At 42.6% G+C, this 25,000-nt stretch overlaps 1 protein-coding gene across 1 annotated transcript in view; it reads left to right on the forward strand.

Moving 5' to 3' along the window:
• The window catches only part of LOC308332919 (neurofascin-like), a gene marked incomplete at its 5' end in the record, with an annotated part of 78,568 nt that overhangs the window by 41,176 nt on the left and 12,392 nt on the right, over positions 1–25,000 (forward strand). Inside the window, 22 exon segments of the mRNA XM_080789060.1 lie at positions 58–102; positions 105–200; positions 790–901; positions 1,687–1,853; positions 3,307–3,454; positions 6,038–6,162; positions 7,368–7,412; positions 7,893–7,994; positions 8,572–8,769; positions 8,901–8,971; positions 9,074–9,296; positions 9,413–9,528; positions 9,827–10,037; positions 10,214–10,336; positions 10,776–10,949; positions 15,227–15,436; positions 16,190–16,309; positions 17,274–17,354; positions 21,544–21,693; positions 22,773–22,904; positions 23,846–23,881; positions 24,746–24,815. Of these exon segments, the coding sequence (XP_080645186.1) occupies positions 58–102; positions 105–200; positions 790–901; positions 1,687–1,853; positions 3,307–3,454; positions 6,038–6,162; positions 7,368–7,412; positions 7,893–7,994; positions 8,572–8,769; positions 8,901–8,971; positions 9,074–9,296; positions 9,413–9,528; positions 9,827–10,037; positions 10,214–10,336; positions 10,776–10,949; positions 15,227–15,436; positions 16,190–16,309; positions 17,274–17,354; positions 21,544–21,693; positions 22,773–22,904; positions 23,846–23,881; positions 24,746–24,815 (2,755 nt within the window).

Consider the following 25,000-nt stretch of genomic DNA (forward strand, 5'->3'; position numbering starts at 1 on the left):
CCTCCACTCGCTCTACTCCCATCTTTCTTCTATCTCTCTCTGTTTGCCTACCATCAGCCTCTTTCCCTAACCCCAGCCGCCAGGTGCTCGGAGACACCATCATCTCCGTTCCGTGCAGATCGGAGGCAGTGCTGTCTACCAGTGCAATGCCTCCAATCTCCATGGCTACCTGCTGGCCAACGCCTTCGTCAACATCCTGGGTGAGAGACATTGGCTGGGTTGGCTAGGGTTGGTTTGAGTCACTCATACCCCCGAGTTCTGTCTGAATGGAAAGCCCCGACTCCTTGGAGTGATCCAACACACGCTAAAAATCTCTACTAAACTGTGGTCAATTTTAAACCATGACCACAAACCTCCCAGCCACAATATATCACCTTTTAGCCAGATTTGTTTCGTTTGTATTTTATTGATTTAATTATATTATATTTTTAACTTAATGCAATCTCTGCATCACTGAAATTGAGGGCCCACCCTCAAATACATTCCCGACAGTTAAAGGGACATGAAACCTCCCCTTTTATTTTTTAAATTAGATTTCAGAATATAGACGCAACAACAGGGCAACAACAGGTTTAGTATTTCATGCCTCTTTAAATAATGCTCCCAAAATCACTCAATCTAATTTGACCTTTGGGATACACAAATATGTCAGTGTGTCCAAAAAAAATTGTTTGCACTTTGTAGGACAGTATAGTGAACTAGAGAATAAAATAATATATCCAATTCTATTTTTATTTATTTTTTGTTTATGTTTGTACCACTAATTGGGCCTTTGGGTCTCTCCTCCAGACATGTCTCCTAGGATCATGGGCCCTAAGAACCAGCTGATCAAAGTCATCAAGACCAACCACACCTTCCTCGACTGCCCGTTCTTTGGCTCTCCCATACCATTGCTACGCTGGTTAGTACTGGTTCACACTGTTTCATGCTGTTATGCTAACTGGAGGAGGAGGAGAAAATAATTGCACAAATTGAATTATAAACTTTATTTCATTAGCCTCAGAACATAAAAGATAGAGGTTTCAAGTCACATTCAAGTACGCTGGGAAAGAACGGCTAGCGGAAGTGTCTACGGAAGTACAGGAAGTACTGCCAAAGGAAGTTAGGTTGGCAGATCTGTATGCAAACCGTGTTGTGATTGGTTACAAAATACAGCTTCCGTGGGAAGTACAGTGCATACAACGGAAGCACCATACAACGAGGGCACTTTCTGCTGTAGTTGTTTATTCAGGCTTTCTTTTTTTTTCACAGTTTTGTTTATTCAAGATTCAGGGTATACAGTAAATCAAACAATGACAGTATATGTGACACACCCATATGGAACATATCAAAGAGATAACATGTACATATATAAATGTTGTGAGCACCATACACAAAATATTGTGGCAGCATAAAATAAAATAAAATAAAATAATAAAAAGTTGCATACCGGTAGTCCTATGCTAACATGGAAGCGACACTGATACAAACCACATAACCTGAATCAAGTTTTGAAACAAAAACAAGACAAACGTACGACAAGACAAGACAAGAGTAAGACACAACATGGCATGGTCATTGGTCACCCTTCCAAAACACAATGGACGTGGCAGTGCATCCACACATGGCTCCTAATAATAAATATACTATTCAGGCTTTCTTGACGAGGTTATAGTTAAAAGTGTTGTCACATCTTTATGTGTTCAGGTTTAAGAATGGGCAGGGCAGCGGTCTGGATGGGGGCCATTACAGGGCACACATCAACGGGACACTGGAGATCATGAGGGCCAGGCCAGAGGACGAGGGGACCTACACGTGTGTAGCGAGCAACATTCTGGGCAAGACTGAAAACCAGGTCCGCCTGGAAGTCAAAGGTCAGACATCACACCAATACTGACATGAAAGACAAAATGCTAGTTTTGTAGCAAAAGCACTGCACGTGAAGCAGTGAGGTGGACACTATGACAATAATTAATGCCCAGATATCACAAAGCAAAGAAAAAAAAGCACTTTGTGGAAATAATGGGAATCCTTTATAGAAACTATTCTTTACTTTACCTAGAGAACCCATTTTGGGCGGGAACCCCTTTTGGTGTTAGCATTATGCTATGCTTTAGCTATTGAAAAATAGCAGATCTGCTACGAGCTTGTAGGTCTGCTATTTTTGAAAAATCGAAGAACGACTGACATAGAAACTTAGCTTTTTCAGAAACCTATCAGGATGTAGAAGACATTTTTAGAATCTGATCTCAGGTCAGAATGGGTTAAAGGGGTGAGGATATGACATTTTATGCAAAGTGTGTCATTTAATATGACACTACAGTACATTACTTTCTATCAGTGACACAGGATAGTGTTGTGACATCACAAGCAAAAAAAAATATCAGTATATTATTACAACACACGCATGGAACATCAGTGTACTGTATGTGTTATGGTATTACAGGGATCTAAATGTTGTATGTGCATGTCTCTGACAGCTCATGAAATATGTATGAATGAACTTTTGCCCTCCAAGATAAACCAATCACATTCAGTGTTCATGCTTAATGAAAATTGCTTGACTCTCTTTGTGCCAAATAGCCTGTAAGCAACGTAAGAAAAATATTTAAAAAAAGGCCACACTTGCAATACTATACATATAGGTACCTGTAACTTTTATTTACAAAATTAAAATCTTGTTTACGTTATTTTAACCCTTACAAAGCCATGTGCCAAAATGCATCAGTTCTAAATGTTTAAAAAGTTAAATTAAGTGCGGTACTGCAAGTGTGACCGGAATCCTTTGATCTTATTCTGGTATGAGTTCTAATGCCATGACCCTTTCTAGTTGTTCTCAGAACGCAACCACAACCACAACAAATCTCCTGTGCCTTTGTTTTAAAGTTCCTACAAGTGCCTTATGTTTTCATGATCATCCCTAGCAATTCATTTATTCATAGTATCAAAAATAATGGTCCATTTGTCAAGTGTAGCTGTCCATTTCACTACCCACACGTTTCATTCTTGCAACAGGCGTCATCTGTTCTATTGACTGTAGCTCTCATGTCTCATAGATTCAAGTGTCTGTGCCATTGTAATAGCCTGGGAAGAGACATCTGATACTAAGGCCCCAGATTCCTGAGCTGTATGGCTGCAATGTCCTATGTTTCTAATTTACTCGGATATGTGTGTGCCTCTGTGTTGTGTTTTGTATTTCTGTCTGAATACATGCTGTCTTCCCTGCCCTGTTTTTGTCTGTTTATCTTCATGTGTGTTTGTCCTCTGTGTTTGCGTCTTTGTGTGCATCTACATGTGTGTCTGTGTCTTTTCCCTGCTGTTCCCCAGAGCCTACTCGAATCGTGCGACTCCCTCAGCACCAGACAGCTAACAGGGGATCCCTCGCTCGTTTTGACTGTAAGGTCCAGTCAGACCCCAGCCTGCCAGTTGAAGTGGTATGGATGAAGGACGACAAACCTCTGTCACTGGGATGGAGGTAAGGAGCTGTCCTCCCTGGAGTAGCCTTGAAATCAATCTATATATTATATACTGTACAGTTCAAGCAGAAAAGGCAGCACGAAGCACATTATCAGCTTGCCCACCATTTATTATTGCAAAGACGCTTCAATCAGCGTGTTCCGGTTCTGGTTTACAGCATTGGCCAGGTTATTGTGTGGGTGAAATAGGCTCACTCTCTTGCAGTTTGGCTCAGCATCAAAATAGGAGGATGTGCATTAAATTGTTCTTGGTCATGGGTTCGATCCCGGGCACCGCTCACTCAGCATATAGTAACATGGCTTGGGTGACTAAGACGTGGTAAGAAGTTGGAGCTGAGAGTAGATCTTGCACTCTATACCTCCTCAGCTATCCATGTCCCAGGAGTCTAGCGCATTGAAAGTAGGTCCAGCACCTACTTACTATATATACCTATCCTTTTAGAGAATTGCATAGGATTGTAGAGAGACAAAAAACTGAGGGTAGTGAGATGGGGGAAAGAACATGGAATATGTCTCCAGTCTCAATCAAACCGTGGACATTGCAATTATGTGGCCAATGCAATTACCATGTGCAAAATAGAGGTACATTCACTACCACTCTTGAACACTTTAAAGAAAGCCAAATTTACAATAATATTCAAGGTAATAGTGCTACTATCTTATCCCAAATCATCGTAATCCCAAATCCAGTCCAGTTTTAGTCAAGGCTGATCATCAGTTTTGTCCTAAAACAGCTGTTCATATCTTGTGTCATGAATCACATATTTACCTGACAGCTTATAGTTATGTAACAACAACACAGACCCCTGTGTGTTACCAGCTGATACAGACAATAAGCCACTCCTGACCAACTTCCTACTTTTTATAGTTATGTGACTGTCTAAAGGTATAGGACATATTTATGTCACGACGATAACTAAACTATGAACTAAATCGTTTACATTCGCCAGATATGTGAAATGTCCTCCCGCTTCGAATGTTATCAACCGATAATCACTATAGTAGGTTATTTATCAAGACAAATCTTATTGACCTATACTGCATGTACTGTATACTGGGATCCTACTGGCTACGATTAGGAAACACGGAAGTGAAACTGACTTACGTGGCCGGTTAAGAATGATATTAGGTTAGGGGACTTATGTGGCCGGTTAAGAATGATATGAAGTTAGGGGACTTACGTGGCCGGTTAAGAATGACATGAAGTTTGAGGACTTACGTGGCCGGTTCAGAATGAGGTTAGGATTAGGGTTAGATTTAGTCGGACAACGCGACAGAATGTCTCTGCGTTTCCTAATCACAGCCTGTAGTCTCCAGCATACATGCACATTTCTCTCCTGCAGCCTTCTTTCTATTAAAGCTCAATGTCGTTAGTCCCACGGGGGAAATACAACTTTCAGCTTCACCCAGCCGATGGCTGCTCAGTTGGTTATGATCAGCGCTCACTTTGATATAATGTAATAGCCCGGGTCCGGGAGGCAAACTGCTGATCATTTTATTACCAGACACCCTTTCTGGTCTTTGCCCACTAAGCTACGGCTGCCCTCAAACGATAATGATAATGATGATGATGCTGTACACAGTGACGGATTAACCCCTCTCAAGGCCCTGGCGCTTCACCAAATCAAAAGGCCCCTACTGATTCAGCCAATTAATTAATTAATTAACATGCATGCGTTTAGCGCATGTATCCACTACTGCCTGCGCTGCCCGCAGACACACAAGACACATCAGGCACTGCCGCACTGGGCACAGCCTTTCCAAATTCAGTCTGCTAAACTATTTGCAATTTCCCCCGAAAAATAATTAGCCTACAAGCTCCATTAGCAGGCAGCAGCTTGTTTTGTCTAAATTGTCTTTGTGGCCAACAAATGTAGCTACATTTGCAAACAGTGCTGTTGACCATGTTGTTACATGGTCCATATAACATACCACCAGACCACCAACAGACAATGCCAATATGCTATATTAACATTAGAATGTTTTAAAGACAGATTAATTATTGACGACAATGCAACCTGTGGGTCCAACGTCACTGAAAACTTTCATAATGGCAATTAAATTAATTTACTCACGAGTGCTGAAATCGTGAAATGGAGGATGTAAGAACACACCTTTGTTGTATTAGAGCAGGGTAAATATGAAGTTTTGCGCCAAGGTCTTGTTTATATTCCTCTTTACATAGGCTGTATGTTATTGTCACAATTTGGTCCGTCTGAGATCTGAGTGAGGGGGCCTTCCTGAGTGAGGGGGCTTCTGACGGCGTCGCTTACTCGCTTCCCCTCTGTCAGAGGTGGAAGCGACGCGCAGCCGTCGGGAACCCCCCCAAACCGACTGCCCCCCCCCCTCCAGAAAACTGCTACAGAAACTGTCAGACGAAGACCAAAAACACTAGCGGGGGTTCCTATGTTGCGTTATATTTTTCGAAAGAAGCAACAGCTGTACCTATAGTCTCGTACCAGGCCCTGCAAGCTTCGGGCCCTGGCGCTTAAGCTCCACCTAGTTCCATTGTTAGTCCGGCTCTGGCTGTACAGTGGTCACATGACAGCCTACTGTACTGTATGTCCTCTTGTGTTTCTCAGGCTAAAGAAGGAGGAGGAGTCGCTGTCCATCCCTAATGTCAATGAGGGTGATGAGGGCACTTACACCTGCACTGTCACGTCTGAGATCGACCAAGACTCCGCCTCAGCACGCCTCTCTGTGTTAGGTACACTTGTGTACAAACCATCCTTACACTCAGATCTAATATCCTCCAGCACCAGCATGTATTTCTCCGACATCAAAGCAAATATTTTAACATCAAGCTCATCTTAACACAGTCTATCGTAATGATCATACTTTGAATGCTTTTTTATCACTGCATATGCATAATAAAGCTGCTAATACCTCATTAGCATTCATTCTGGAATGATGATTCAGCCTTGAAATGGAAATGATGCATGTTTTACTCTCACAGCAGCTTACTAAAATGCTATTGACTCACATTGCGTAGCTGAGCCTAAGTCAGCAGCATACTGTAGATGAAGAGTATAATTTTATTTGCATGCCAGTGTACTAACATAATGCTGCGCAGTAATGACACCCTAAGCACTGTAGTGACGCTGAGTAGCATTAATAGACGTACTGCACACATAATCATGTTTAATGTCCCAAAGCCACCAGACGTGTTAAATGGATGCATCGCTTCTCACTGGCTCGCGCGCATGGATTGAATTCTTCTGCTCTGAGCTGAATTTAACTGGGCATCCGCATAATGCATTTTCTTTATTATAGTGTACTGTACCTGCTGTATACAGATATCTTTCTTGAACAAAAAAACACATTTGAGTTGAGCCATCTAGGAATATCACATTAAAAGGCCTTGAACTGGACCAGGACCATATTATTATGTAACTACAGCCATTTATTATTACAAGCTACACACTAAAACCCCAAACTCATTCTGAATCTGATGTGTGCCTTGTCAGCTGTGATACATGAGCCAATTTCTTTCATTCTTAAATTAATCTGATTTAATAGCCTAAATATTCTATGAATCCATAATGGGCTGCCAACCAAAAATGTATGCCTTCTACAAAGTCATCAGTCATCAAATTAATGTTTGGTTACTTCAATCAGCTTCTGTCGTTATTGCACTGTGTAAAACATTTTAAAGAGCAAATTAGCAATGTTCTGCAATTCTGTTGTTGTGTTGATACGGGCATTTCAGACAATTGATAAAAAACCAATCAGTTGTAATGTAATTTTTGCTGAAGAAATGCAGAGAAAACTGCACTCTGATAACTCCCGTGCGTTTACGCGTCTGGTGGGTATTGGCCGTGAGTCTCTGCTCCCCTAATGCTGATCTGCTTGTAGACTAACCTTTGAAGTTTAACCTTTACCCTCCTCATTCTCCTTGATCCTGCCTCACAGAGGAAGCTTCCCTCAACCCCTCAGTGTCTAGTGCCTTGCCTACAGGTAACACACAAGGCCTGGTCAAAGGCTCTCTCTCTCTCTCTCTCTCTCTCTCTTAATGTCATTATTAGATTCTCTTTATATTCTACTCATTGTGCTCTTTCGTTGTGTTTATATTTTTCTATATGTTCTTATCTTGTGCCTACCTGTAGTTATAATGCTTTCTAAAATGCTGTTATAATGAAATTAAGTTTTCATTTCCCTTTTTTTGATGTGCCAAAGGATGAATTATTTATTTATCTTTCTCCATTAAGTGTCTGTGTCTTTGAGAGAGAGAGAGACTGTGTTATGGAGGAAAGAGAGGGATTTGGAGGTGTTGATATGGGTGGATGGGGGATACTTTGTGTGTGTGTGTGTGTGTGTGTGTGTGTGTGTGTGTGTGTGTGTGTGTGTGCGCGTGTGTGCGTGTGTGCGTGTGTGTGTGCGTGCGTGCGTGCGTGTGTATACATCATCCATCTCTAATCTGTCATTCCTTCTGTCCAGATCGTCCAGACCCTCCTTTGGACCTGGACCTGTCAGACCCAGCAGCACGCAGCGTCCGGCTCACCTGGATACCTGGAAATGACCATAACAGCCCCATCACACGTTAGTACACACACACACACACACACACACACGCACACGCACACACACACACGCACGCACGCGCACACACACACACACACACACACACACACACACACACACACACACACACAGCACACACACTCACTTACTATATGTGCACACGCACGCATGCACACTAGTCTATAGTCTATTATGTGAATGAGAAATGCTCTACCTACATAGCAGGACATGAGTGCTCAGATGACTTTCAGACTTAACCCCTTTCAGGATGGGACCCCTTTTGGTGTTTTAATGATTATGTTATACTTTAGCCGTTGAAAAATAGCAGATCTACAAGCTCTTAACCGGGCACTGAGTGCCGCGCTACGAGCCATGTAAGATCTCCTATTTTTGAAAAATCGAAGTACGACTGACATAGAAACATAGCTTTTTCAGAAAACTGTCAGGATGTAGAAGACATTTATAGAATCTGATCTCAGGTCAAAATGGGTTAAAGAAAAGATGATATGAAAGGTAATAAACTCTTCACACAAAGCACAGGCTCAGGAGTTTGAGCGGCCGTTTATTATTCTCATTGTTATATTGTCCTCTTCAGAGTTCATCGTGGAGTTTGAGGAGGACCGCTGGCAGCCAGGGACCTGGCAGAACCTGTCCAGTTACAGAGGAGACCACAACTCAGTCATCCTGCAGCTCTATCCCTTCGTCAACTACCAGTTCAGGGTGATTGGTGTCAACGCCGTGGGCCAGAGTGAGCCAAGCCGCCCCTCGCCCAGATATAAGACCAGTGGAGCTCGTGAGTAGCGCAGACAGATGTCTTATAAGGCTGATTCATACACTTTGTTGTGTGTCGGTGTTGCTCACAGAGAATAGCAGACCTACACGTGTGTCACATTTTCATATGTGTATGTATGTGCATGTGTTCAGCCCCAGATGCCATCCCCAGTGGTCTGCGAGGATGGGGTACCAAAAAGACTAATATGGAGATCACTTGGGAGGTAAGACAAGTCTGTACATATAGCACATAACATTAATTTCCCCGTGAATTAGTAGGGTTCAGTGCAGCCTGTTCACGGTGAGCATTGTTTTAATGTCTTTAGCCTCTACTTGACCTTCTGAGGAATGGCCCCAATCTGCAATATAATGTATGGTGGAGGCGGAAGGATTCGGGAGAAGAATGGAATAACGTGAAGACCGCGGGGTCCAAGCACGTGATCCCTGATACAGAGACCTACGTGCCTTATGAGCTCAAAATGCAGTACACAAATGACTATGGAACTGGACCAGTATCTAATATTGTCATTGGATACTCAGGGGAGGACAGTAAGTACACACATGCACACACGCACACACGCATGCACGCACACACGCACGCACGCACACACGCACGCACACACGCACGCACGCTGACACGTCCTTCCTTTAATGTTTCTCTCCAGAGCCAACTGATCCTCCCACAGACCTGCGTGTGTCAAAGGTAGACAGCACCCTGGTCCATGTCCACTGGAAGCCTGTGGATCCCAGCACTATACTGGGAGAGTTCAATGAATACAAGGTGAGACATAAACACACACACACACACACACACACACACGCACGCACGCACACACACACACACACACACACACACACACACACAGTCAGTCATACTCGAGAGTAAAAACTAAATATACTACGTGTGTTTGTGTGTGCATGCATAAGTGTGTGTGTGTGTGTGTGTGTGTGTGTGTGTGTGTGTGTGTGTGTGTGTGTGTGTGTGTCTGTTGCTTTGTGTATGATATTTACAGAAAAGTAAAATGTAAAATTAACTTTTTGTTTTCTTCTTTCTTTCTTTCTTTCTTTCTTACTACCAGCTCTACTACTGGCGTGAGGCCAGTCAGTTGAAGAACCTGCCGGTGAACAAGGAGGTTAAGAACAAGGGCTTCCACAGCACGGCCGCCCAGCCCTCCGGCGTCCTGGGTGAACTGGTGCCCTACTCCCACTATAAGATGTTCATGGTGGTGGCCAACAGCCACTATGAGGGTCCGCCCAGCAACACCGTCGAGTTCTCCACCAAGGAGGGAGGTGAGCGCAGGGGTGGAGGAAAGGACAGGAGGGGTGATGGAGGGATTCTGGGTGGAAATTATCTAAGCCTGATACTCGCCAGTACTTTGCCGGAAAGCAACTCAGTGGGCCATCCAAAAAATGGTGAAGAAAATAAGTTTTTGCATGATATACTATGCTTTTTTGTGTGTGTTTAGTACCGGGTGCTCCCAAGTTCTTCAGGATTGTCCCATGGAGTGATGACCATATCCGCCTGGAGTGGGACACACCCCAGGAGCCCAACGGCATTCTGATTGGATATCAGCTCAAGTATCGGACAGGTGAGCTGCTCTCAATGGCCAACAAACTGCGAGTACTCGGTCCAAGTCCATGTCCAACTCCCGACACAAAATCTAATGGATTTTGGTAAAGCTTATTATTTATTTTCTGGCCACAAACCCACTTCTAACCTTTAACCACTTGAACCCTACATACTGTACCACCACGGGTCTATAATACTATACTACTTGGTCCCCTCCCTTTTTACTTCTACACCGAATCCCTTTGCCGAAAATAGCAAAAGGGCCCCATTCTTACACTCAGGACTTTTCTGTGTATAAACAAAAATAAACAACCTATTTGTGTCTCTCTTACTCTTCTTCTGTCTAATTATCTGTGTGTGTGTGTGTGTGTGTGTGTGTGTGTGTGTGTGTGTGTGTGTGTGTGTGTGTGTGTGCGTGTGCGTGTGCGCGTGCGTGTCTGCGTGTGATTTGTGTGCAGTTAACGGCACACGGGTGGGCCGCCAAAAGGTGGAGACTTTTCTCCCTAATGAGACACTGCACACGATGCGTCTGCCCTACCGCTCTGCACGCTTCAAGTTCTCCCTGTCCGCCCTCACACGGGTGGGAGCAGGAGACGAGTACGTGGAGGAGGCCCCGTACTCTGCCAACGAAGGTGAGGTTGCTCACACACAAGCACACGCACGCACGCACACACACTTCACAGAGCCTACAAAATGTAACGAAACGGAAATGGTCCCTTACAGGTCCTATTAGGTTACTTTTGTAATGAATACATTATTTTAGTTTTCTTCTGTGGTTCTCAAAAGGTTCCAATTGGACCCTTACAGGTCTGTAACTCTGAGAGTGTGCACTCTCAGAGTTATGGGGCCTCTTTGAAATTAAAAGGGTTGAGAACCACTGGTTTACTTCATACTCGGAGGGTAGGAAACCTCAACTTGATGAGCTGTGAACTTGAAGTAAGATAGAAATGGCAGGGCATGTGATTTTGAATGTTTATTGCACGCTTTAGATATTAAAACAATAACAACGCACCACTGACTGACTGACTGTAAGTCAGGTAAGTTATGTGCTCAGGCTCTTTGCATGTCACTGAAACAGCTTTGTTACTTCCCTTGATCACTTTTTATTTTTTTATAAATTGGGGGGGATTGGAAACAGAAATTGACGGTAAATCAATTTATTCCAGACACTGTGTTTGTGGAGTCAGAATAGCTCTGTGATACATGAATATGAATATAACATGAACAAGTACAAAACATGAATGATTTTCATCCTGCTCATCCTGCTCAGAGCATCTCATTCACACACACCTGGCTCCTCTAGTGAGAATACCCATCACCAGCACCCTGGGATCCCCTGTTCATCCACACGCACACACACACACACACACACACACACACACACACACACACACACACACACACACACACACACACACACACACACACACACACACACACACACACACACACACACATACCTTGGGTGATGGGTACCAACAGTTCCTGATCCATGTTTGGTATGACTCGACCGGGAATTAAACCACAATCTACCAGTCTCAGGGCAGATACGCTAACCACAAGGTGGCGAGCTGGTACCGTATAGAAACCTTTAAAACCTTTATTGGGTTGATTCGATGGTCCTTCAATATGTGCATGGGGAACATTCTATAGAACAAAAATGAGAATTGTGAAAGATGTAAAATCTTAGCTTTTCGTACAAATGCAACATATAAAACTAAACGTGCGAAATTGCGTATGGGTCATCTTCTGACCTAGCTTCTCTCGGTCACTGTTGTCTGAACACTGTCTAGGAATTCCGATCAATTTGCACCAAGCAAAGAACCCAAATATCCCATATCGATGTTGAAAATCCCACCCAAGTCTTTGACTATTTAATTATACCATCTCAATGCTTTTCTTTGCATGGGAACTGGGTTGGTGGATTGTGTGCCGGCTAAGATTAGCGCCAAACAGAACAGGGCCTGTATTCACAACATAACCCAGTGTGAGGGGGCTGATCACGGATCAGTTTTACATTTGGAATCGGATTGAGTGACGGAGACCACTGGGAGCTGACCAGCAATGACCCTAGATCACGGTGTGTGTGTGTGTGTGTGTGTGTGTGTGTGTGTGTGTGTGTCTTTGTGTGTGTGTGTGTGTGTGTGTGTGTGTGTGTGTGTGTGTGTGTGTGTGTGCGCGTGCGTGCGTGGGGGGGGGGGCTTAAACACAGGCGTTCTTTGTTATGGTGTCAGACAGAGCGAAATGGTCTTCAAGGGATGACATTATCATCGTGGTAATTGCCTGGGACAGACGCACGTACACACACACATACCCACACACACACATACACACACACACACACACACACGCGCACACACACACACACACACACACTCACTCTCTCCTGTCTGTCTCTTTTCTTTGTCAGTGTCTCTGTTTTCGTCTCTGTCTCATTGTTTATCTCCCTCCCTCGTGGTTTATCCTTCCTGCAGTGTCTGTCTCCTGTCTTTTAACGCTGCCTCTCTCTCTCTCTTGTAGCTTGTCTTGTTCTTCTTTTCCCTTCCCTTCAAACACTCTCGCTTTCTCTCCTTCTTGTCTCGCCCCCTCTCTGTCTCTCCTGTTTCTTCACTGGTAGAAGACTTTACAAGCTCCGTTACCACGGACACCCCAGGTCTAGGTAATGGGGTGCAAAAGAAGCACATTTTGTCTGTGTGCCTATCTGTCCGTCTGCTTGTCTTTTCTTGTTCCCCCCTATCCTTCCATCTCTCACCCTCTCCCTGGCACCAGGGATGTCCAGTGTACGTCTAGTACTGTAGGTTTCATTTCTGCCAACATAATGTGGTTCCACCTTACGCTGTAGTTAATAATGGGGCAGCCCTATGCTTTTTACCTTCCCCTGTAACTAATAATGCGGCAGTTCCAATCCCACTGAGGCCCATGCCATGAATAGCAACTATGCTAGCTTGGAGTCAGCAAATATTTAACAACACAGATGATTAATTGGGTCAATTAAATGCTGAATGAGAATTAGCAGTATTTAAAATGTGTAATGTTTACAACTTGCATGCAAATCAAATCAAGAAATAAAGACTTTGCAGGCTGTATGTAACTGTAAGCCCATATAATTCCCTGTGCACTGGGTTGAACTGACGTCAGATTTCCCTTTTTACATCACCCTATCCATCCATCCTGTTTGATATACTTTATCCATATCTTCCTTTTCTGTGTGAATACGTTATTCACCAGTCACTGTGTGCTTTCAGGGATTGAACGAATTCTCCACGATACTGATGTCTTGGATGGAGTGTTACTTTACTTTACATACATACCATAACACCGTTAGTGAACAACAGTACTCTGTGATATTACCGGTTCTTAGATAGAATCTCTCTTCATTGTGCATTTATGCTGCAATTGAACCCCCCAACCCCCTGCACCAATCCCTGATGACACACCTTTCAATGAAACCTCAAGACATCCCGTCCTCTCACTGTCTGTCACAGCCACACTTTAGCCGTGTCTACCGACTGAGTCGTTCTAAAGGGGTCACTCATTTATGATCATGGAATGCATTGCAGTGACGTCTGTTATCGTGTCTGGGAGGAGAGCCGTTGCTCCCACTTGTTTACATTGTCATTTTGACCAAGAGTTTTGACTTGTTGTGTGATCCAAAGAGTTTTCTGGGGAAGACAAACAAGAGCATTTATTTCTTCATTGTCATTCGCTTTCCAATCGTGACTGGCTTCTTGGTCTGCCACCTGCTTGCTTGAACACCGCTGCCTTGTGCCTTGTACCTCAGCTTAATGGAGATTGAATCACGCTGCTCTTGCCATTTCATCCATTGCTTCTATTCACTGGCTGAAAAGCATAGACAAATACTGTCCAACCCGCGTCGGAAGGGTTTGGGGTTACACAGGTAAGGCAGGTCTGAGGTTTCGGCTCGGCCTTCTCCCAAACGGCAATGCGATTTCTCCTTTTTGACCGATGCGGTCATCGGTTGGCTTATTGATTTGCATGGCTTGCAGCCATTGATTGAACTAGCTGGCATATTTATGAGTCATGTATAGGCTCTTGAACTTTTTGTTCAAGCCATGCCTCCTGTCCCTCCACCACATCCCCCTCCTGCATTAACACTGTACTGGGTGGGCTTTCCGGGTGGCCTGAGAGCATGTTGGGCATCCAGCCTTGTGATTATTGTGGTAAACACTGCATGAACTATCAGTAGTAGCCTAGGCCCTTGTAGTAGCTGCAGAGACCATCATCCACCAAGGTATGTGGAAAATAAAGGACTCTATGAAAGACTATTGGCTAAACATCTAATTTGGGGTTGCCTGATCTGACCAGAGTTACAAAAAGAGACAGAAATAGTGGCTAATGTTTTAGAGAACATACTGTATGTACTGATCCTATACTATGATGTAAATGTGTAATAGCAGCAATGGGCCTCTTGGTGGCACTGACACATCAGTTTATGTAGGAGCTGTCGGCTTCAGGTCTCCAAAGTGGTTAATATTGAGACAATACCATTTTTGACTCTCACAGCCACAGTTAAATGTACGCACATTGTGATAACTTTTACTACATGAGTATTGATCTATTGATTTTGATAAGTGGATCCCACGCACAGTAATCAAGCATTGAGTTGATCAGTGTTGATTAGCGCCACTCCGCCGGTTCATCGTGTATAACTTTGTCTGTCTCTGCATTTGATTGCCTGCTTGTCTTTCTTTTAACCTATAGATACATACTAAATTATCCAGGATATATTCAGTTTTATTGTCATCTGTATATAGGAGTTTTATGTGCACATTGTGTATGTTTTCTTGTGCATTACATTGTTGGTCATGCTTTGTGATCTGAGCTATAATAAAGTTGACTTGACTTGAGTTAACCCTTTGCTCTCTCCCCCTCCTCCTCCCCCCTTTAGTCAACGTTACGGACGCCATGTCCCCAACTGTTGCTCCTCCTACTCCTCCTCCTCTTGCCCCTCTCCCTCCTACCACCATTGTTCCTACAACCATTAGTACCTCATCTACTACAACTACTACGACATCTACTACTACAACTACCCCAACTACAACTACCACCGAGTCCACCACCACCACCACCAAGCGTACTCATGACCAGAACATCCTGGGTACATGGTGTTGTTAACTTGTCTTTCCCATGTGTTTCAACTGACATAGAATGTCTTTTTTGCCAAGAGACAAATATTTATGTGTTTTTTGTATCTTACCATAGCTACTGTAACGCTTGCAGTTATCAATCATAGATGACGGTCTTCTTCTACCTGACAAAATGGGGAAAATTTATTATCGGCTGCATTCCAATGTATACTGCCTTTAGGATATTTATATACTGTGCCTGCTCTATGGAGAGTAGGGAGTTACTTCAGGATATTGAAATGTAGCCAATTGACTATTCTCTGCTCAGGAAGTGAGAATCCACACATTTTGAAAAGAGAGTGAGAATCCACACGTTTTGAAATGAGTTGATGTTAATAACTCTAAGGCATTTGCAAAGACCGTTTACCCAACAACAGCCAACCGCAATCAGGTTTGTGATAATTGGCAGAATGTTATATTTTCCACAGGGTTAGGTTCAATTTGAATTCGAATCCAATCAAAAACGAGAAATAAGCCGTGCAATTAAAATGTACTGAAAGAAAGCTCTTGAATTTTAGTTTTGAGTACATTTATTTCTTGCAGTGGACTGAGATCTCCGTTGACCCCAGCCCTGTGTGAAATGCTCGCTTAGTGTTGCTATAGTGTATCCATGAAGCTCCCTGACTGCATCTTAACCGACGACCTCTGTGTGGTTGTTGTAACCATGCCCTCTTTGCCCTTGACCCTTTGACCTTTGATCCCCCCACCCCTGATCCCCTGTGTAGTGGCCCCAGGGCGGGAGATCTGGAATCTGATGGTGGAGCCTAACAGTAACTACGCTAACGTCAGCTGGAAACACAACTTCCCGCGGGGGAGCGAGTTTGTGCTAGAGTTCACACTGGACAGTAAGAAATCAGAGCAAACTGATTTGCCAGAGCACTTCTTCTAAATCTAAACCCTTGAAACAGAAACAGAGGGGGACCGGGGAGATTGGACCCAACGGCTGTTAGAGCAGTGAGGCAGTGAGTTAGTCACAGAAATAGTCCATAGGCCCAGAACAGAATTTTCACTAGTGAGAGACATTCAAGGTGGAAAATGCTATCATGTTTTTGAAAAGGTCTATATCCCTAGATAATATTTCAACATGATAGCACTAAAACTAACTAAAAAACTAAAACTAGAATTAAAAAAAACATTTTAGTTAACTGAAACTAATAAAAACTAAAAATAAATAAAAAAACAATAACTAAACTAAACTGTATTGTGTGTCCTCAAAACTAACTGAAATTATAGACAAAATACCCTTAGTTTTAGTTTTTATCAATATGTACTGTATATGCCTTTAGGATATTTATAATATAATCCTTCTAAATTCATTAGATTCATTTCCTCAATTCTCCAACGAGTTTTACGGCAGTTTTCATATTATGGATCGTGTCACAAGGCGTGACGGACTGATGGCCATAGATGGTGGTGTGATGTGTCACGAGGCGTGAGGGACTGATTCTTGTTCTTTGTAGGGCCATATACTTTATGTGCCTATTTCCAGGCTCCATCAAGCCAACTATCTTCTATCTGGTGTTGGGTCCAAGGCTTATCTGTATTCCAGTGATCATGCAGTACATCCGTTGTGTCTGCTTCAAGACTGTTATCAGTGTTTGCCATGCATAAGGTAGAGCTGCAATCAAATCACAGTACAAGTACAGTACAGTACAGTACAGTACAGCACAGCACAGCACAGCACAGCACAGCACAGCACAGCACAGCACAGCACAGCGAAAAATATTTTTGGGTGAGATGCATGCAAAATACTTTTCGCTGTACTGTACATTGACAATGAATCTCATCTCATCTCATCCTCTGTCAAAGGCTCCTCAGATTACAGGAGAGTGTTATATGCTGACCATAAAGGGATATTCCGGGGATATGCTGGCGACAGAGACTACAGAGGTAGGACTGGTTCCTCAGATCTTTGAGAGGGCAGTGACTACTAAGCCCTCAGGGACATCTTGCTAGGAACCCCAAGAGGGTGACGGGTCATCTGTTGACATGGTGTCCACGACAGGGACATCCTCAGCTTCAGACCAGACATGCTTGATTCCTTCAAGGCTTGCCCCAGAATTAAAGTCATCAAGGTTACATAACTTAATTATGACAAGACATTATTTTATGGACATCAAAACAGACTTGGACTGTAAGATCCTTCTCAATGAAGGTAAAGCAAAATAGCTATTCATGGGTTTCAGCCCATTTATTTAATAATTTATGCAAATATGCTAAATGACAAAAGGTTAAATAATTTAGTCATGGCAAGATATGAATTGTATAGACTCAGAGTCTAAGAGAGACTAAGATAATCCTTGACTAAATTGTGAAAAATGTAGAACATTCCTAGTAAAGTGTAGAAATGTCCTTATTTTGACCTCATTTCTTTCATGACTTATGCAAATTATGCAAATTATGATTGCACTATGGTAACAGATGCATTTCTAAACATCACAAACATAGACTTAGACTCTTAGATCACCTTTGTAAGTTAAGTAAAGCAAAGTTATAGTCATTTCTTGTTTTGGGGAATAATTAGCTAATTATTCTATTATAGGCCTACATGTTTATATACTTTTATACTTACTTAGACTTAGTTCCTCCCGTTCCTATTGGAACATTGGGCGACGAGTCCTCTCCATTTGCTCCGGTCTCTGGCGACCCTTCTTGCTCCGTGCCAGCTGACACCCATCTCGCTTATAGGTCTTCCTTCCTGTCTGTCTCCATGTCTTCTTTGGCCTCTCTCTCTTCCTCTTTCCACCTTCTGGCATCCAGTCCATTGCCACACTTTCCGGTCTCTCTCTTGGCAGTCGGAGTACACCTAAACCTAACCTTAACCTCAGTAAAACTATACCTAAACCTAACCCTAACCTCAGTAAAACTATACCTAAACCTAACCCTAACCCTAACCTCAGTAAAACTATACCTAAACCTAACCCTAACCCTAACCTCAGTAAAACTATATACCTAAACCTAACCTCAGGGGGGCGTTTCCAAGAACCCGAAATGCGACACGATTACCCCACGAGCCTTATATGGACCCAACAAACAAAATGGTAGCAAAGAGATTCTGCCACCAAAAATGTCCCTCACTTCTGGTCTGGCCCATGGACTAAAAGAAAAGACAGGGATAAAGATTTAGTGGAGAAGGCAAATCATTTGTGCAAACAAATGTTCCAAACAAAATTTTCTATGAAAACACATACCCCTGGTTTTGGAAGCTACATGTGAGTGGCATAGGTTTTAAATGAAATAAGACGGTACCATTTCATAGCAGATAAAGCTATTGGTAAATCAAAAGTTTTGGAGTGATTATTTTTTTCTTGCAGCCAATTTAGGACTTAGGAACCTTAGTTAACCTTTGGCAGTAATGACTACAAATTAAACAATCCATTAGCAATTTTGGACAAAAAATGTATTAATCATAATTTAGGACAGAACTCTGCTTTCTGAAATGACATTTATTAATCTGTGAATACACTTACACTCTATTCACAGAAGCCCTCATGGGGCAGAAATGTAATTTTCAGACTAAATACGGTTTCACTGCAGCTCAGGATTGTGGATTGTGTTATCAATAGAATTCTGATTAACATCTACGACGTAGCCCCCATACTCATGAGCGCAGGAAGAGGATAGTATTATGCTGTGGCCTTTTCATGTAATAATTAATTTATCATTTTGTTGCATATGCCGCTCAGTTGCTGCCTGGTAACAGTTTTTATTTCTTTTTTACTTTAAGATTCCCTATTGTAGTATTGGGGGCTGAGATGTGTCCTTGCTACATAATTTATGTCATTTTATAAAGTCTTGTGTCAAAGAAGATTTTGAAATAGATAAATGAATAATGATAGTATGACGCAGTAGAGAGCAAGAGGCAGGAAATTCATAAGCCTCTTCAAACAGACACAAATCAAACTCAAACACAGTTATCTCCAAGAATATGTTTAAGTGTAACGTGCGTACGTGCGTCACGGTGCGTGTGTCATACTAACAGAAATACTATTCCCTTACATATCCTATATCTCTCCAGCACGCTCTAGCTGTTGCTCACCTTCTCTCTCTCTCTCTCTCTCTCTCTCTTTCTCTCTCTCTCTCTCTCTCTCTCTCTCTCTCTCTCTCTCTGAGAGCTTTCCTGTCATTATCACGTCACATCCGACCAACTACCTCCTTATGCATCCATGCAGATGGTTGTCTGCATATATATGTATTGTCTGCCTAGCTTTTGGCTGCACAGCTGGCATTTGCGACCAGGCTATTGGGCTGGCTTGCCATCCATTCACATCACTGCTTGCTTTTGCTGACCCGGAGATCAGATCACACCCTTCCTCCTTCCTTCCTAATTGTCATCTGATTGGTTCTAGCAGAGATGTCTTTATTACAACTCTCCTCCAATCAACTTCCTCTGATCTTTGAAGGAAGGATGCATTTTTCATGTGCTTCGACAAGGCCTTAAATGATTAATGATTGTCTGAATGTGACTGGGGAGAGTGGGGTACGGGATTGGGTCTCTCTCCCCACATTTGATCCACCTCAAGGTCAAATTTTAAGAAATGATGGCATCATTCCACACGCATGCACGCATGTGTGCGCGCACGCGCGCGCACACACACACACACACACACACACACACACACACACACACACACACACACACACACACATCACAGATCACAATCAGACACTGCATACATGCATGCATGCATGTGCCCTCTAACTATGTAAACGCTGGTGATGAATAGTTATTTCCTATCAACACTGCAGTCAGTTTTCAATGCCAGACCACTCTTCCTAAGCTTCATTAGACAGGGCATGCTGTGCATGCTGTGCTTCTGTAGGGTCATGTGCTGCAACAACAACACCCATATGTTTGGAGTTGATCTCCTCCAGGACATTTACAAATTGGCTTGACGTACAGTACGTACAGTACGTAGCCAGGCCATGCATTCAATAGTATTGCGTGTGGGAGCCCGGTCAAGAGGTTTCTGTGTGTAATTTCCACTACATAGTAGATACCTTTTACCATAAGTGCAAGCTGATATTGCTTTGACATTGCACCTTTATGTATGGTTTTATTGTTGGCTAGAGTGCACTCTGATTTATTAGTTTATACGCATGGCAAGCGACAGAACATTGTCGTCGATAGGATGCCTGATTTAAAATCAGTGGCTGATATAATGGACGAGCTCATTTTGTCTTTCTTGCTGGCCTAAAAGGCTAAAGCAGCGATTGCTTGATTGTTACAGCTACAGTGCTAAAACACCAGCCTTGGCCATATTTCCAGCACGTCATTGACTAATTCTGTCAAAAGGGTTGGCATGACTGTCCTTTGTTTGGCTGTTCCAGGAACTGAGCGATGGGAATGAGCTTTGTTGGATGACATCACATGAATGTGATAATGCTCTCATCATGTATAGCATGGTGCATGACCTCCATTATTTGCTAACCACTCCCCCCTCCTTGCGCTATTACTTACTCCAACTTACATACTGTAACTTGGCCATGTCACGGCTGACATGTCTTTCCACTGACAGATGTCGCGCTTGAAATGGATTGGTTGTTGTATGTGTGTGACTTTTAGAGATGAGTGCGGGTCTATGGATAATTGAGACAAACAATGCTTTGTTAGTCAACAGTCTGTGTTATTCAAGGGCAAAGAAAGTCATTTAAATGTAAGGTAATATGACCCATAGTAGCCCATTCGCAGGGGAGTTAGTTTCCGGAAATGTTGATGTCCATAGTGTTGTGTTTGCCTGAAGGGCTGGCACCTTTTCCTCATGCCTCTTGTCTCATCATTCCCCCATTTTTAGATTGGTTTTCTCTGAAGAATTATGCCCTTGAGAGAGGTGTAACGGAAGACAATGCGGCAGCAAAAGTTAGTCCACATCAACTGCAGAGAGTTGAGCCTCATCCATTAACTATAAAGTATGAATGCACGTTATGCTAAGGTGGGAGCTGCATTGATTTGTCTCAATTCACTTCAATAACCTCGCCATCTCAAAAAGAGTGGTGCCGTGACCTTTCACTAATTAATGCAGTGGCAGCCAGGCCCCGCCCCCTGGAATGTGATTGGCACCTTTCTTGTTTCTCCAAGGCAGCGGTGCAGTGAAAGTGGTCTCGGTGGATCAGCCTCCTCCCGTTACGGTGGCGGACCTGATCGAAGGTTCCAAGTACCGTCTGAGGGTATACTCCCATGAACTCAACAGCATCAGCAGCAAATTTATCCACTTTGAGACGAGCGCAGGTGAGACCACACCTGGCCTGGTGGTGAGCACGGGGTTATATTATGGCCAGGTGTGTGCTACTCTGAGTGTTACACTCACCTTAAACTGGTTGAGCTTTTGTATATTTGAGCCAATGGCTCCTGCAGGTCCATATGGTGCTGACCTATCGTATCTCATATTGTGAGAAGAACATCGTACTACTATGCAATATGTTTATAGTGGTAACAGTGGTTCAGAATTACGTCAAGGCAATTTGACTAGCTGTTACTTGCTGTGAGTCATCCCTATAACACATTCCTGCCACAACTCCCTCTGCAGCAATTGGAATATGCTGGACTGGTATCAAAGTGGCAGAGTGACAGTTAACAGACAAAATGTTGTCAACTTCTGCTATTTTGGTCCTACAGTACTTGACGTCGTCACATTTTGGCAAAGTAGCACAATGTATAAGGACTCAGTGAATTGGTAAAGTCTGTACCAGGAATCAGTATTACTACGGTAAGAATCTGACGGAACTGTGTCTTGTTTCCAGAATTGTATGAAGCTTGCAGTAAACCGATGTAAAATCCTTGTTGTTAATTTAGCCAGATTTTGTCGCAACAACGTTAATCAGACATGCCCATTTTTAGGTACAGTATATATTGTATATTGCTCACAATCTGTTAAGTTGCCAGACATTGTTATTTCTAGGCATTTTGTAATATCGAAAATATTCCTGATGTAATTCATGTGAAACAATCTTAAGAATCCTACACCTTTCAGTCCCCTATCCTGTCGATCATCGAAATTAGACTGAAACGTGGTGTGGGAAAGAGCACAAACAGCGTCTGTGCTCATAGATGAGAATCGTCTCAGGCTAGCAGCCTGGATGCTGGCAGCGTGTGGGAATAATGAGACGATGGTTTGGAGTTGTCACCTTCTGCTACACCGCTGACACCTCTGACGGTCCCCCATGAGGGCCGATCGTCTGATGTGTTAACGAGGAATCGCTGCCTTCCACAAAAACACAATCCTTATTATCCTTCTTTTTTTGCTGTCTATTTTCTCCCTGTCTCTGTCTGTCTCTGTCTGTCTCTGTGTTTTGTATGTGTGTCTCTAGCCTACAAGAAGGACCATGTAGACATTGCAACCCAAGGCTGGTTCATTGGGTTAATGTGTGCCATCGCCCTCATTGTGCTCATCTTACTGATCGTCTGCTTCATCAAGAGGAGCCGTGGGGGAAAATACCCAGGTAAGGTCTCGTATACAGGGGTTAATGATACCCATTAATACCTTGGTTAATCTTGGAACCGCATACAGGGGGATATGTATATTTGCCCAGAGTCCCCCAGGGCATTATACTAGGCCCCCTTCCCTTTTCACTCTACACCAAATATCTTTGCTGAAAATAACTGATCTACAAAGTCACAATGCATCGCAATGCAATGTGCTGTGGGCTTGTACAGTAGATCTTGTATTTTCGCACGCTACATTTATTTGCCGCACAAGTTCAAGTGGTTAATATCACGGTAAGACCTGGTATAAAATGTATGCATGTGTACTCTCTCAGAGTTACGAATGGATAAATGAACACTGAGGATTTGACGTGTAGGACATTATGTTATAATACAATTGTGACCTGCCCTTGACTGCTTTAGCTGAAGCTGGGGCATCCTAGCTTCTGGCTTCAAAGGCTTGAATGTTTGCAAACTGTTATCTGTGCAGATGTGCTGTAGAATCCAGCTTTCTGCAACTGTGTAGTGAAGGAATACGACGTTCCCTTCAGAATCTTTTTAATAGGTCTAATAGTTACATTGTGCAACCTTAATAACACAGCTGAATTACTGTAATTACATTAATTATTATTTTGACTGTTTGTTGTGTAATAATTTAAGATTCACACCTGTGTGAAGTGAGGGGCGCTCTTATCATCATACGTCATTATACATCATCTCATTCTGGTCAATCACAATTTGCGTCCTCACTTTTGTCTTCAATGTTTGTGTTTACAAACTTTTGTCTTCAATGTTTGTGTTTACACAAACCCTCAAAGCTGGACATAGGAGGGGCCAGCGCCCCTCAAAAACTATTTGGTGTAACAAAACTCTTTTCTTGGTAATACATTTTGTTATACTTTTTGAAATGTTAGACAACAGAGTACTGTGGATGTTTTACAGTGTCTATAATGTCTAGGTGGTCGGTGCATGACTGCTTTCTCAAACCTTCTCGGTAGGTGTCTCAACTTGATAATGTCAAAGTACAGTACAGTACAGTACAGACTAATTCCCAGTGGTTAATAACCAGATACAGACCACACCAAAGTAGGACTGGGCAATATATCGACATAATTCATTGTCAATGGCATTTAATGTTTGTGTAGGACAAAGTTTGTGTTAGCACATACACTAAAAGCTGGCCTCAAAAAATATTATTTGTTATTTTAAAGCAAAAATTGGCAATCTACAAGCTCACACTCCGGAGCTATTTTCACTATTTTGGAAAATGTTTGAAGAAATACAAATTATTTTATGAACACAATATCGATATCGAGGTATTTGTTAAAAAAAATAGATAATAGAATAGAATTAATTAGATTTTGTCCATATCGCCCAGCCCTACAAGAAGGAATTTCTTTAAGAAGAAAATGAAGAAGATTAGAACTAAAACATGTGTTTAAATGAAGAAGAGTTAACACTCAGATTAGAACTAAAACGTGTGTTTAAATGAAGAAGTGTTAAGACTCAGATAAGAACTATAACGTGTGTTTAACACCTAGATAAGGAGAGACCAGAAGGACCATGTCACTCCGGTAAAAAGACTAGATGGTACTAATAAAAGCTAAATGCAAACACATAAACGAAATGCTGTAGTAAGGATGAAGATTTCAGATGAAGTAATTTACTATAGGCCTACTGTACTGGTATAAACTGTCACTAACAGGACTGCTGTGAATTGTGGCCAGTGTGACTCACTAGACACTTACCTTTAATTAACATGAAGATTAAAATAACCTCAGCTCTAAGTATTTTAAGTTAACGTAGTATTGAGTATTTCTTTTAACACATGGTTTCTTCTACGCTCCTCTCTCCTCAGTCCGAGATAAGAAAGATCTCCCTCTGGACCACGTGGATCAAAAAGAACAGGATGGATCGTTTGACTACCAGTAAGTGCAACTGAACGGACATGTCCGGCCTACGTTTTCTTCATGAAGAGTCACTGTATGGTCTTTGAAACATGTGGGGAATTATGGGTACTTTATCTGAGCAGGAAGGGGTAGCCAGGTGTGATATCTGATATTCAGCTATTTGTATGAGTGGAGTCTATTTCTTTTTAGCTTTTAATGTACAA

This window comes from Protomyctophum bolini, assembly GCF_963924005.1.
Source record: "Protomyctophum bolini genome assembly, chromosome: 2".
Classification (NCBI taxonomy): domain Eukaryota; kingdom Metazoa; phylum Chordata; class Actinopteri; order Myctophiformes; family Myctophidae; genus Protomyctophum; species Protomyctophum bolini.